Source organism: Sceloporus undulatus, chromosome 4 (assembly GCF_019175285.1).
Source record: "Sceloporus undulatus isolate JIND9_A2432 ecotype Alabama chromosome 4, SceUnd_v1.1, whole genome shotgun sequence".
NCBI classification, from domain to species: domain Eukaryota; kingdom Metazoa; phylum Chordata; class Lepidosauria; order Squamata; family Phrynosomatidae; genus Sceloporus; species Sceloporus undulatus.
Genome location: NC_056525.1, coordinates 207,517,940 through 207,532,114, shown reverse-complemented (window position 1 = coordinate 207,532,114; position 14,175 = coordinate 207,517,940). Strand labels below are relative to the sequence as shown.

General features: G+C 42.2%; 1 protein-coding gene across 1 annotated transcript in view; it reads left to right on the top strand.

Moving 5' to 3' along the window:
• Nucleotides 1-6,905, top strand: part of TRPA1 (transient receptor potential cation channel subfamily A member 1) — a 64,567-nt gene extending 57,662 nt beyond the window's left edge. Inside the window, 1 exon segment of the mRNA XM_042464448.1 lies at nucleotides 6,778-6,905. Within this exon segment, the coding sequence (XP_042320382.1) occupies nucleotides 6,778-6,839 (62 nt within the window). The 3' untranslated portion in view covers nucleotides 6,840-6,905.
• The last annotated feature ends 7,270 nt before the right edge of the window (nucleotides 6,906-14,175 follow it).

Sequence of the window (14,175 nt, the reverse complement as noted above, 5' to 3'; positions counted from 1 at the left end):
CGCGTATTATGGTTAAGGGCATCAGGAAGTGACGCCTCTTCCTAACTCTAACATACGCGGAGCGCGTACTTTGTGCGCGTCTGTAACTCGCCAAAGATCCCTTTCCTTTCCCACAGTTCCAACAATGATCATTAGCGGTTTTAAACATATGGGCAATTTTGACCAGAGTCATATACCACCTGTATTGCATCTTATAATACTGTTCTCTAAGATCAGTAGTTACTGTGTATTTACCTGGCAGGGGAGACACCATGATCATATTAAAGGATTATCTAAAGGAGACATGGTTACCATTTTCTCTATTATTCATCCATACCTGGATAAACAACATTGATTATCAAAGAGCAAATGCTGGCTACCTACTTTATTGTTGCCACCCATCTTGTTGAACAGCTTTGTACTGTTGTGCTTATCAAGTGAACTTTCCCCATTCATCCACTGGTCTATTTCACATAAGTATCTGTTTACCTGGTAAGTAAGAAAGACTAAGTAGACTCAGCTGGTCTTACTTCTGAACAGACATGCATATGGCTAGATTCCAAAGCATACTTCAAAATGTTCCATTGAAAGCAAGATTTCCTCCTGAGTACACTTAGTTTGTTATGACAAGCTCACCATCGATTCAAACTTATTTATTTAATATCACACCTTTTTTTTCTCCATATAGGAACCAAGACAGTTTACAACATAGATGTTAAAAGAATACAATTTAAATCAATAATTTAAAAATGTCAACTAACACATTAAAGGAAGCACTGAATTAAAAACAGTTTTAAAATATACGTTTTTTAAGGTTTAAAAAGTTTAAGTTTATGAATTGTAAAAAATACCCTTGAGTAAGTAACTCAGTGACAATAAACAACCGTTGCAGTGCAAAACTTCAATAACAATTGCAAATATTGAATTAATGTGTTCTTTTCAAACAACTACTAAACTCAAGATGTACAGAGACCTAGGCCCGTTCTGCACAGGCCTATAGTACGTGCTCTGCGCGTACTAGGGTTAGAAAGGGGCGTCACTTCCTGACGCCCCTACCCCTAAAACATCATGCAAACTACTGGAGACCACACAGGAAAGAAGCCCAGAATATTTTTCAAAAATGGGAGTTTGGGTAGGGGATGCTGAAATGAAAAATAAACCAAATCAATATTCCCACAGCAGACAGTTTAGAAAAACATTTGCTTGACCCATAGTCATAATGCTAATAAAACAGATGTCTCATGAATAAAGATAAGCAAAAGGCTACATATGAAAATGTGTATCAATATTTCCAGATTCTGTGTTCATGCACACACTTATACACATACACACTATGGACAAGTTGTGGAGGGGAAAGGGCTCTGTAGTTTGTCAAAAGATCTGAAGACAAACCTCTCTAGCAGAATGTAAACTAATTCATTGGTTTCCAGTCTATGAAATAAATGATGTGGGCAGAAGAAGGAGTAAAGCCAAAAAAGCAAAAACAAAACTAAAACTGTAAAAGAATGCATTTTATGGAGAAGAACATGTGAATACCTCCAGATGATGTTAGGCAGAATGAGATGTCCCCAGAACTGATGGGTATGGGAAGTAGTCATACTTGTTGCATATCTGGCTACTTCTCCGCTCCCAAGTCATTTCTCCTCACCTGGAGGAGTGTTGGTGATGTTTGTCCCTTTCATACCCTGTTTGTGGGTTTCCCACAGATAACAGTTTGGCTATTGTTGGCAAAAAATGTTGGCCTTTGGTCTGATGTTGTGTGAATCTTCTTGTGTTCCTTTTGCTGGTCCTGATTGACTTTTCAGTTAATTGCCTTCTCCTAATGTGTCACAAAGAGCACCAATGGGAAAGGTATTTGACCAAAAGGAAGCTAGACAGGCCACATACTCCTTTCCAGCAGACTTGATATACCTCTATGCATTGTTCCAGTTCTGGGTGTATGCAGCAGCTGATGCATCATCATAATAATAATAATACATTTTATTTTTACCCCGCCTTTCCATAGTTATGATCAAGGCGGCTTACAAAATTTAAAACATTACAATACAAGATAAAAATTCAATATAAAAGTTAAAAGCATTACTACAAGGAACAGGAACAGGAAATCAATTAAATACACATGTGAAGGGCAAAGAGAAAGAGAGATTAATTTACAATGGTCCGGGGTCGAAAGGGAAAAAAATAAGGGGCAGGAAAATAAACAATTTAACTAAGGTGGGAAGGCCAACCGAAATAGATACGTTTTCAGATTTTTCTTGAAAATATCTAGTGAGGCAGCAGAGCGAAGCTCTACGGGGAGCTTGTTCCAAAGTGAAGGGGCAGCGATGGCAAAAGCCCTCTGTGAGGTCTGTGCAAAGTTTGACCTAGGGACCTCCAACAAATTTGTCCCGGATGTTCTGAGTGTGTAGGACGGATTATATGGGGAGAGACGGTCCTCCAAGTACCCTGGGCCCAAGCCATTTAGGGCTTTATAGGTCAAAACCAACACCTTGTATTGAGCTCGGAAGCGAATAGGCAGCCAGTGAAGGTCTTTTAAAATAGGTGTTATATGGTTCGACCTGGAACTGCCAGCGACCAGTCTAGCTGCCATATTCTGCACCATTTGCAGCTTCCGGGTTTGGTACAAGGGTTGCCCCATGTAGAGCGCATTGCAGAAATCTAATCGAGAGGTTACCAAGGCATGTACAACAGATTCAAGGTCCTTACGGTCCAGGTAGGGACGCAACTGTCGTATCAGCCGAAGCTGATAACAAGCACTCCTGACCATCGCATCCACCTGAGAAGTCAGCTGGAGCGACGAATCAAGGAGCACTCCCAAGCTGCGCACCGAGTCCTTCAGGGGGAGCGTGACCCCATTCAGGACCGGATGACAGATCTCGCCACCCGAAACCGGGGAACCTATCACCAGTACTTTCGTTTTCCCTGGATTCACACTGAGTTTGTTCTCCCTCATCCAGCCCATTACCGACGCCAAGCAGGCATCTAGAGGAGAGATGCCATCCTTAGTTACTGCATCAGTCGGAGACATAGAGAAGACTATCTGGGTGTCATCAGCGTACTGATAACACCGCGCCCCGTGTCTCCGGATGATCTCTCCCAGTGGCTTCATGTAAATGTTAAATAGCATAGGGGACAAGATCGCTCCCTGAGGGACACCAGATATCAGGGCCCTCCTATCGGAGCGACAGTCCCCCAGCTCCACCATCTGGGATCTGCCCGAGAGGTAGGAACGGAACCACTGCAAAGCAGTGCCCCCCAATTCCCAACTCCCTCAGGCGTCCCAGAAGGATACCATGGTCGATGGTATCAAAGGCCGCTGAGATGTCCAAGAGCACTAACAGGGACACACTCCCCCTGTCCATGCCCAGACGGAGATCATCAACTAAGGCGACCATGGCAGTCTCAACTCCATAGCCCGCCTGGAAGCCGGTTTGAAATGGGTCCAGAAAATCGGTGTCATCCAAGATCGATTGAAGCTGGAAAGCGACTGCTCTCTCAATCACCTTCCCCAAAAAAGGCAGCAGCGAGATGGGCTGATAGTTATTATGAATCAGGGGGTCTAAGGAGGGCTTCTTTAGCAGGGGTTTGACCACTGCTAATTTTAATTTAGATGGAAACTGACCCTCACTTAGAGATGTATTAATTATGCGATGCAACATAATTCGCACCACATCTCCCCCCTGAGCTGTCAGCCATGAGGGACAGGGATCAAGGGAGCAAGTCGGCCTCCTAACACTTCGAAGGATCTTGCCCGCTTGCTCGGTACTAACAAACTCAAAGTGATCCAGTATAACAGGGGCCACGGACGCTTTGGACACCTCTCCTACAGGATCTGCACAAATACTGGCGCCGAGATCAGCCCTTATCTGAGAGATTTTATCCGCAAAGAAGTTGTTAAAATCATCACAGCAGGCTTTAGATGACTCCAAGATAGGGCTCAGGGAGGGAGGGAGCTGAGTTAGCTCCCTCACAACCCTGAACAGCTCTGCCAGACGTGACTCTGCGGACGCAATATGTGCAGCATAGAACGAATTCTTCGCAGCATTTATTGTTCAGATAGCAAGAAGGTTTCAGCAGGAACAATTGTGACCAAATGGGAGTACGATGTTGGAAGATGGAACTCTGTGTATCATGCAATGTGCTCTGCAAGGCTGCACAACTGGCCCTCTACCTTCTGGTCCAATAGATAAAGCTACCATCTCCAGTGCTGCCGATTTAACTGACAACCCAGTGGCTTTTTATGAGGATAGCCCTGCAATGAGTGTAATCTTGTATTTTGCCTCAGACAACACAATCCATAATGGGCTACAGGGATAAGCCAAAGTAATGCTTTCCCACAGAAACAATCATGATGTTTATTTGACTTATTTTGCTTCAAGTTGTCATTGGGAATAAAACCAGGCAACACACTATTGTTGTCAGTGTGTGTCTTCAAGTCTTATCTAAGGTGACCCTATCACAGGGTTTTCTTGAAAAGATTTGTTTAGAGTGGGTTTGTCTTTGAGGCTGAGACAATGTGACTTGCCAAAGGTTATCCAGTCGGTTTTTGTGGCTGAGTGAGGATTCAAACCCTGGTCTTCAGAGTCATAGTCCAATACTCAAACCACTATACTATGCTGGCTCTTAGGCAAAACATAGGAATCCACAAAAACTCCCTCTCCCTCTTTGTGCCTATTAGCATCTGAGCTTAATATCATTACGTGAACTGGCAGAGAAGAAAAGGTTGAATTCTACCTCCCTTGTCCAGATCACTACCATGCTTTCTTTTAAAAATGAAAAGGGGCCCAATGAAGAGGAAATGGGTATTCTCCACCAGCGGGTCCCTAGTCATTACTATGAGGGGAAAAGGTGTGGATGAACTGGAGACCTTGATTTTTGTAGAAATTTGTTTCCTTGTATTTATGTTTCTGTTGTCAAGATCTTGGGAGATTTATTGGAGCCAATCAGTAGCAGGACAGTCTCAGTATTTTGAACTGTGGGCTTTCTTACCTGCCCTAGCTAAAAGTCCTTTTTTCAGGGGTGGAGAAATGGTACCCTGCAGGCTGCATGCAGCTCAAGGCCCCCACTTGTGGATTCTTGAAGCCTGTCACTTCAAAAACTACAATTTTTAAAAATAATTTGTTGTGATTTTGCATGTAATACTGCCTGAAAATTGCACTCAGAGCCCCTCTCCCAGGTGTGTAAATGTGCAAAAATAGCTCCCCAACCCCCACATCTCCTCAGACACCACACACTTTTTCTCTCTGTTTCTCTTTCAATGTGACAAAATGAGGGACATAACTGTTATAAAACTCTCAAGCTGAGCATTATGAAAAGTGAGAAAGATAGGCATTTTTCAGAAATGTAGGACTGTATTGATGTCTGTTAAAGGTGCTGGTTTGAGAGGGTGGGGGCTGATGTTGCAAGTTTGTACTATGTCCCCAAAATGATGCTTCAGCTCTAATCCTGAATCTTCCACATCCTGATTCCTTTTTGTGCTGTTATGGAAGCTGAAGGTCACCATTTAGGTGTCTGCTGGCTTAAGAGAGCCAGCACATGGCCCAAAATTGGGAATTGCAAAAGGGGAAGGCAGCCATATGAAACTTGTTCCCATCCCATATAGAAACAATTATTCATAGGATCACGTATTCTGTGTGGTTCATCCTCTTAAGTGCTTTCCTGAATCTGGGCCATAGATAATGAAGTCAGCCTTTGGAAGGGGAAGTTGGGTGGAGATGATGATGAGGTGCAGGTGAATAGTCAGTTGGTGCCTGAGCTGGAGACAAGTAATGAGGCTGTTTATATATTGATCTTTAGAGAAGAAGATGAGCAGAAAATGTTGTTAATAGTTCTCAGGAAAGTAAGATGGAGAGAGACACATGCTGAGAGGGTTCAGAGTGGGGTCAATAAAATAAGAACACGGACCATGAGTCACCACTTCACTCTAGCAGAGTTGTAAAATCTTCATCCAGCTATACGAATAAGCTCAACAGTGCCCAAATGAGTCCTGAGATACTCATAAAGCATGTAATATCCCAAATGATATCAATATTTAAAATGTCACTACATGTAGCCACTGACTTTTGTTGTTCCATTTTCCCAACCATCAGTTGCTGCCATGAACTTAAAAACAAGCAAATACCAATCACTTTAGGCTGAATCCATATGGATTTATGTCCCGATCTTAAGTACATTTTGCTTGGAAACAAGTTCCACTGTAAGCCTGTATTTGGCAAACATTTGATAGCTGTTCTTGTCACCTGAATAAGTCCAGAGTAGTTAAAAAAGTGTAGTTAATGATAGAATATTTTTTTTACTCAAAGATGCTACATTCCTTCCTTTGGAACAATTACATTTTATAATCTTACCTCACCCATTAGAGCCTATTATGGACCGCTACTCAAAATCAAATTACAAAATGACTACTAGCAGTTGTAATTCAAATCCTGCTTTACTTAGAGAAACTGAATATGCAGTTCTACCAGTAGTAGCATGACACTGGCCCTTCATTTAAGCTTATGTGGATATCAGACCCATACACTCTTCATAGTATACTCCACAGAGCACAGCTGCCTACATGGGAAGGAGAACACCTTGACAGCTATATTGTAAAATTAGCTGTAGGAAGTCTTTAAAGGCATCTCTGTCTTATGAGATGCATTCACAGATATACCAAATTCTGCTGATTTCCATTATTGAGTTATCATGAGGATGAATTCATTGTTAAAAGTCCTTTTGGTGGCTATCACAGGAGGTGTAGACAACTGGAGGAGAAAGAACCCACAGAGTTGTATCTGCGTCTTTTCTTATTTCTTCCAGGGAAGATGGTTCCTCAGATGTCCTTCCAGAAGCAGTTAAGAAAGGGGAGGGAGCTGATGTGATTATAACCACCAGGAATAAATGACAGATATCTCCAAGTCTATAGCTTTCTTCTATTTAAAAGTTACATCAATTAGCAATAGTGAAGTCAAAGGTTCCATGCCTGACATCCATAGTTTTGTGGGCTTTTCCAGCTATGTGGCCATGTTATAGAAGATTTTTATTCCTCACATTTCACCAGCATCTGTGGCTGGCATCTTCAGAGAATAGGCAATTAGCAATAGATATCTATATTAGCACAATACTAGCACAGTATTCTTTCAAATACTGAACCTGAGTAATCTGGTGCCTATCTGTTCAGCAGCAGAACAGATCCACCCCATCTCAAAATAAAAGGTTGGTTTCTCCTTATTCTGGAGACTCCATAAATATTCAATGGTATATTGGATTTCTAAATTAAATGGGGGGGGACTAGAACAGCAGCAAAAAATGGTTCTACAAGGATACCCCAACATTGGGGTACCAGCTGCATAGAAAGAAATGAGAGAATTAGAATGCTTGAACCCTTAAAAATTAGTGGTGTCTTAGAGGTAGAATTAAGGTTAGTGAGATATATGTAAAGGGTTAAAAAAAAAACCTCCTCTACTAACATCAAGGAAGGAAGACTCCTCTCTACCACCCTCCATATATTTCTCTTCCCCTCTCTAGAGCAGTAAAGCATTCAGGTTCAGAGCTGAAAGCTGGACCCAAACCTGAACACCATGCTTTATGTTAAGCAGCATAGCTAGGAAAGATTTCAGCAGCATTGGAAAGAAATGCAGTGCCTTCCCCCTTTTCTATACCTCAGACACCCTACCGTTAACTCCAAATTCTCTCTTACAGCCAATGCTTAGAAGTAACATGCTACTTGTTACCTGTAACATGTTGCCTTTTTTTTTTTTTGTAACAAAGGGGTACCAGTGTCACTTTTTAAAAACAATAAGGTAACAGCCTGTAATGTCACTGCTTTTAGTGCATTTTGTCAAATGCTCACTTCTGGTTTTGTCAGAATGGGAGGATGTAGCCCATGATGATCCAAGGGTGGTCAAAAATGCCCCCTGGACCCTCTGCAGTTGCTCACCCCTGCTCTGAATTGAATTATATGAATGAATTCCAGTCTTTTAACAGAATTATGAACAGAGACAATGGCTTAATGTGACACTACAGGTGTCATTAATACAAGGACCTTTGCTACTGCACATGAAATAAAAAGCATCTTTTCAGAGGACAGTTTGACCATAAGGAAACTGATGTTTAGTAAGCACATCAACACTAATTGACCTCAAAAGTTCTGAACAAGCTGTATCACCTTATGCAGGTCTTTGAAAATTTAGTGCAAAGTCATGATTTACATCTTTCTGAATCCTATTCTATTTCACTCCTACTCTCACAGCTATTTAAATACGTTTTATATCTTGAGGCCTTGTTATCACTTTGGACTGCATCTGAAAAGAGGGTTTATATCCATGAAAATTAATGCTAAAATAAAAATAAATTAATCTTAAAGGTGTGGGTACATTCCTTCTTTTCCTCCCTCCCCTCCTTTTCTCCTTTTTAATACAAGAGACTAGCATAGCTACTTCTTTGAAAACTTGTCCAGGATAGTGGTTCTCTTGAGGATGAAGTGCCATATCCAGGAAGGCTTTTGAAGGTAAAAAGGCAAGGTGAGTGTCAGGAACCCTAGCACTGAACTGATGGGTCAACCTGGATAGGAAATCCATCACACATCCTTAGCTATTCAGTGGCCGGTGGCATGTGTGGGGATTGGAAAAGCATCTGCTAGCATTTCCAACAAGATGTAGACCAATGGCATCATCTGCTGAGATCTACTGAGGTCCCCCAGTGGTCCTCTTCAATTCCGCTCCCCCCCCCCTCACAGATTGCTCACAAAGAGAGGGATATCACAGCAAAGTGGCGAGCCCTGGGGTGTGTGTGGGGGGGGGGGCTTTGGGGGAGGGATGGAGAGAGACAAGGGGTTTTCAGTTAAGATCAGATAAGGAGAGGGAGTTCAGTTCAGTTAGTCTAGTGTGGACTGTTATTCAGTTGGACTGGTCAGGTCTGGTTAGTATTCACACTGAGTATGACAGAGTAGGTTACAGAGTATTCAAAAGCATGCTGATTGTTTAATGTTAATGTAACCCCACACAGCTTGAAGTAATGTTATTCAATAAAAGTTATTCAATGTTATTCAATAAAAGTTACTGTTCATTTATAGTGGATGTCTCTGTCTGAGTGATTTTGATAACCTATAAACAAAGGCAAACATGCTACCTAAAATATTAAACTGATTCATGGGGCACTTGATACCCTGGTCTTTGTCCAGTTAAAAGTAGTGTTAATGGGGCAAGTGTCAGTGACAGGGAACCTTTCTGTGGAACAGAGATGAAAGTAACTTGAAAGATGGTTCCATCACACATACCACCAACAAACTTCTTATAAGTCCATGTACAATACATTTTTGTTTCTGGTGTCCTCCAAGGAGCTCAAACAGAATACTGTATAGGGCCCGGTACATATGGGCCCTTACCGATGCCCTCATCACGTGCTAGGGTTGCCTGGGGGCAGAGCGCCCACATGCCCCACAACCCTATCAAGTGACGAAGGCATAACTGGCGGCGCCCTGTATACATGGGTGCCGCTATTGTTACGTAAGCACCATGCGGTGTCCACACAGTTCCATGCAGTGCTTATGTAACGAGTGCGCCAATGGTGCACTCGTTACGCCACCGGCGCAGCTTGAGAAGAACCCTCTTTTCGTGGTTGTTTTCTGCCAGCAGGAAGCCGCGCGGTTTGGTGGCTGTGGCTTCCCTCCAGCGGAAAAACAGGCACCGGAAGGCCGGCCTTTTGGGGCAGTCTGTCCTATGCCTATGATTCCAAACAAGCAAATACAAATCAATGTAAGATGTTTGGCTCAAAGATAGTGAGGGCCATGAGGACCAAATATACCAGTATTAAGATTTGAATCGAGTTTTTCTAAGCCTAATGCTGCCACTCTAACAATCAAATCATAATTCCCTATTGCATTTTTGAACATTTAGGTTGTACTCCTATGGGAAGTCACCCCTGCTTATGTACTTTTGGGGGCCTTGTGAAAGGAAGTATCCAGTACCTTCTTCCACAAGGCCCTACCTTGGCAAGCAGCAAAAGCTAGAGGGTTCTCTGAAGACTTATTGGCTGTGGGGATGCACCCAAGCTTGTTACAGTTACTCTTGAGCACTAAAAAGGAAGGAGAAGCCTTAATCCTAGGGTCAGAGGGCCAGCTCTTCCATCCCTCCATGCTCAAGAGTCAGGATACACCCCTGCAGCTGTTCGGTGGCTAGAGAGACATAACTGCACTCAGCAGTCTCCCAGTTGCTGTTGTGTACTGAGAGAACCAGACCGACAGAGAGAGCAACCTCTGCTTTCTTCACTGCCTTCTAGGATTTTGCTGGCAGCATGTTATGCATCACTAGCATCATGTAGGAACTTAGCTACAGTATTTAAAAGACTGTTTTATGATGCTTTTTGAAAAAACTTTTACAAGGCTGTTTCACCAGGCAAAAATAGTGGGATAAATTCTATTCTATTCTGTGCTTTACAGGAAAGCTGACACGGGATGCAGCTTACAAAATAGAAGAAGCCACATGCTTCTTCCTAAAATATGTCAATATGTACAACAGGTAGGCCAGAATCCTGTGTGAGAGTTATGTACACATAAACACCATAGTTACAGTGCTACACAGTGAGTCCTAGAATCCTTCCATCTCCACTTACTAAGAAGTAGCTTTTGTAATTGATGGGAGCCAGTATTAGTTGCTTGGGAAGCAGCTGACTGCTGTTTCTCCCCTCTCATGAGTCATCTCCAGTGTAACAGGTAAAAGCAGGACCCTTTCACAATTCCCCCTTACACCAAAGGTCACTCGCTTGAAGGAGGTGGGTGGGACTGTCATTGGGGGGACAGGCCCTCATCATTCACAGAGACAGTTTCCTAGTATGTGGAGATTGGGGGACTTTCATGGTTCCTGGGTAGCTGCTAAACTAATTCTAGGTTATTCATTCATAACTGCCATAGAGGATTCTGGCTGTGGTGACTATGCAGGGTATGTTAAAATCAAGCCATCAGACAGCCCATAGGCAAGTAACATCCTAGCAATCTCTCAATGTAACTGAGCAGTAACTAGAGAGAAATGTGTGACAGGTGGTGCAACTAATCTAATGTGTGTGGTCCTTCATAAATCCTTTCTAAAAGCCTTCAGAGTCATAGATATTTGTGACTGGCCAATTCCACACACTGTTGGATGAAAATAATTGGTACGATCTGTATCAGTCAGATCTCAGGCCTGGTTTTGGTAAGTAGCTCTCTTCTCACTGTCTCAGATAAATTGGATAGGCAGTACACAAGAGCAGTGTAACCGTTCTGATTCTGCTGGACCTCTGGATGGTTTTTGATACCATGGGCCATGATATCTTTCTGGGGACAAAAAAAACAACAACAGATGGCTTCTAGGTTCATTATTCTTAAAAGTAACTTTTCTAGTTCTTACAGTGATTTTTTTCTCTCATGTTAGTAACAAGGTTCAACAGCTCAGTATGAATATATTTGTTGACTGAGTGAGTCTGAGTCAGTGGATACATCAAAATACTTTTTTCCAAGTTAGAATAGCTTTTGTTTTAAATAGCATCCACAGAATGCTGGCATAAATGTGAACAAGGATGATGAGGCACTGGAACAGGGTTGCCATAATTCTCTACTAAAAACCGGGACAAAATGTAGGACAAAATTTAGGCCAAAATATAGGACAATTGTAGGATAAAATTTAGCCCAAAATGTAGGACATTTAAGGTCCTCCATTTTTCTTAAATGTCCTACATTTGGGGTAAATTTTATCCTACAATTGTCCTATATTTTGGTATAAGTTTTGTCCTACATTTTGTCCTGGTTTTTAGTAGAGAATTATGGCAACCCTATGACTGGAATCCCAAAATGCTTCTCTTTCTTATCTTCCAAATTTGAACCTGGGAACTATTAATTGATGTCTAATAACTGGAAATGGATGTATAGCTAATGGACATATAGGCCATAATCCAGAGAGCTGCCTTCGGTGTATCCAAGAACGTATATTAATCCAATGAGTGCTTTCCTCACTTGGAGCAGTAAACCATTATGGAATCTTTCTAACTGCTTTTTCATTTCAAAAGCTGTTTGTGATGTAGCCCATGGAACTGTTTTTTGAAAACAGATGTCTTAAAGGACTAGCTACGCCATTCTCTCCATCATAGCCATACCTTATCTTTGAATAATGCTATTTATTTAGGACACACTTCAGGCCAACTTAAGCATATTTAAATCTCATTGATTTCAATTTACACTGGTCAAAATTTCACCACTGTTGTATTTTTATACATACAGGTTTGTTATTACGTGTATTCAGATCAGCTCTGCCTTATGGTGACCATAGCCTGCTTTTTTTCTGGGGGGGGGGGAGGCTAGATTTATTCAGAGGTGGTTTGCCATTGCCTTCCTTTTAGGTGCATTGAATGTGACTTGCCCATGGTTACCCAGTGAGTTTCCAGGGCTGAGAATGGATTTGAAAGCCTGAACTTCTAGTTTGACACCAGTTTGAAGATATCTACCAGACGCAGGAAGAAGGAGATTATTACACTGTTCTTAAATAGTGGGCTAAAAGCAGAATTGTAATTGTAATGGCAGGATCCTACCACACAATCTCATGGCTAGGCAGTAGCTATTCTATAGTCAACCCATGCTTCTTCTGCTGCTTTTAATGAACAGGAAAATCCTGTGAATAGCAGGATTTCAAACATTCAATTAACCCATTATTTAAGTACGTTGCTGGGGTAATTCAGAGAGAAATGGATTTAAACAGGTTTCACTGCACACACTCTACTCCCAATGAAGGCAAGACTTCTTACTCAAGAGGAGACAATTGTTTATCTTTGGCAGGAGAAAGAGAACACACTCCACTCTTAGTGAAGGCTCGACTACTTACTTGATATCAGATAGCAGAACCCTGGTGGTACAGTGGTTAAATGCCACTCACTCACAAACCATAAGTTGCCGAGTTCAATACTTGCCAGGGGCTCAACCTTGACTCAGGCTTGCATCTTTCCAAGGTCACTAAAATGAATACCCAGATTGTTGGGGGCAGTTAGCTTACACACATTGTAAACCACTTAGGGAGTGCTTAAGTGCACTGATAAATGCTATAGAAATGTACTTGCTCTTGCTTGCTATTGCTATGAGTAAATGGAATGGTAATGCGATAAGGTACATCGCCAACCTGGTATTAATTTGCAATTGTGTGGTAGTGTGAAAAGAACCATTGCTGTTTTGGGTGATAAAAAGCCTCAACAATTAATTCAAAAAGGATGTTGACAAATTGGAGTGTGTCCAAAGGAGGTCCACCAAAATGGTAAAGGGCCTGGAAACCATGTCTTATGAGGAAAGACTTAGGGAGCTGGGTATGTTTTGCTTGGAAAAGAGACAGTTAAGGGGTGATAAGTACTTGAAGGGGCGTCACATTGAGGATGGAGCAAGCTTGTTTTCTGCTGGTCCAGAGTTTCTGCTGGTCCAGAGATTAGAACATGGAACAATAGATGCAAGCTACAGGAAAAGAGATTCCACCTTAACATTAGGAGGAACTTCCTGACCTAAGAACTGTTTGACAGTATAACACACTTCCTCATGGTGCTGATGGAGTCTCCTTCTTTGGAAGTCTTTAAGCAGAGGCTGGATGGCCATCTGTTGGGCATGCTTTGATTGTGAGTTCCTGCATGGCCAGCGGGTTGGACTGGATTGCCCTTGTGATCTCTTCCAACTCTATGAGTTTATGATTCTATGAGTCTATATTGGGAGGGAAGCTTTGTGCAATAATCTCTGAGCTCTTGCCCTATGCAGACAGTATTAGGCTGGATGGACTAATGGTCTGATTCAGTGTAAAGTAGCATCAGAACTCTGAAAAGTATCCCCCCCCCAAACTACCACTTCCAGAACCCCCAGATCCAGCTGGAGCATTGGGGGAGTTCTGGCTTTAAAAAAAAATATCAAAGTTTTGGATAGCAATAGAAATAGCAAGAACATTTCTATACCGCTTATCAGTGAACTAACATTCCCTAAGCAATTTACAATGTGTAAGCCAGTTCTCCCCAACAAGCTCAGTACTCATTTTACTAACCTAAGTAAGTATGGAAGGCTGAATGAACCTTAGAGCCATGCCTATCATTGAACTCACAACCTTATGGCTGCAGTACTGGCATTTAACCACTGTGCCACCAGAACTCCCTTCCTGATCAGTGGGGGAACTGACCCCCATCATTTACAGGACAGCTTCCCAGTATGTGGGGATTGGGAGAGTTTCACAG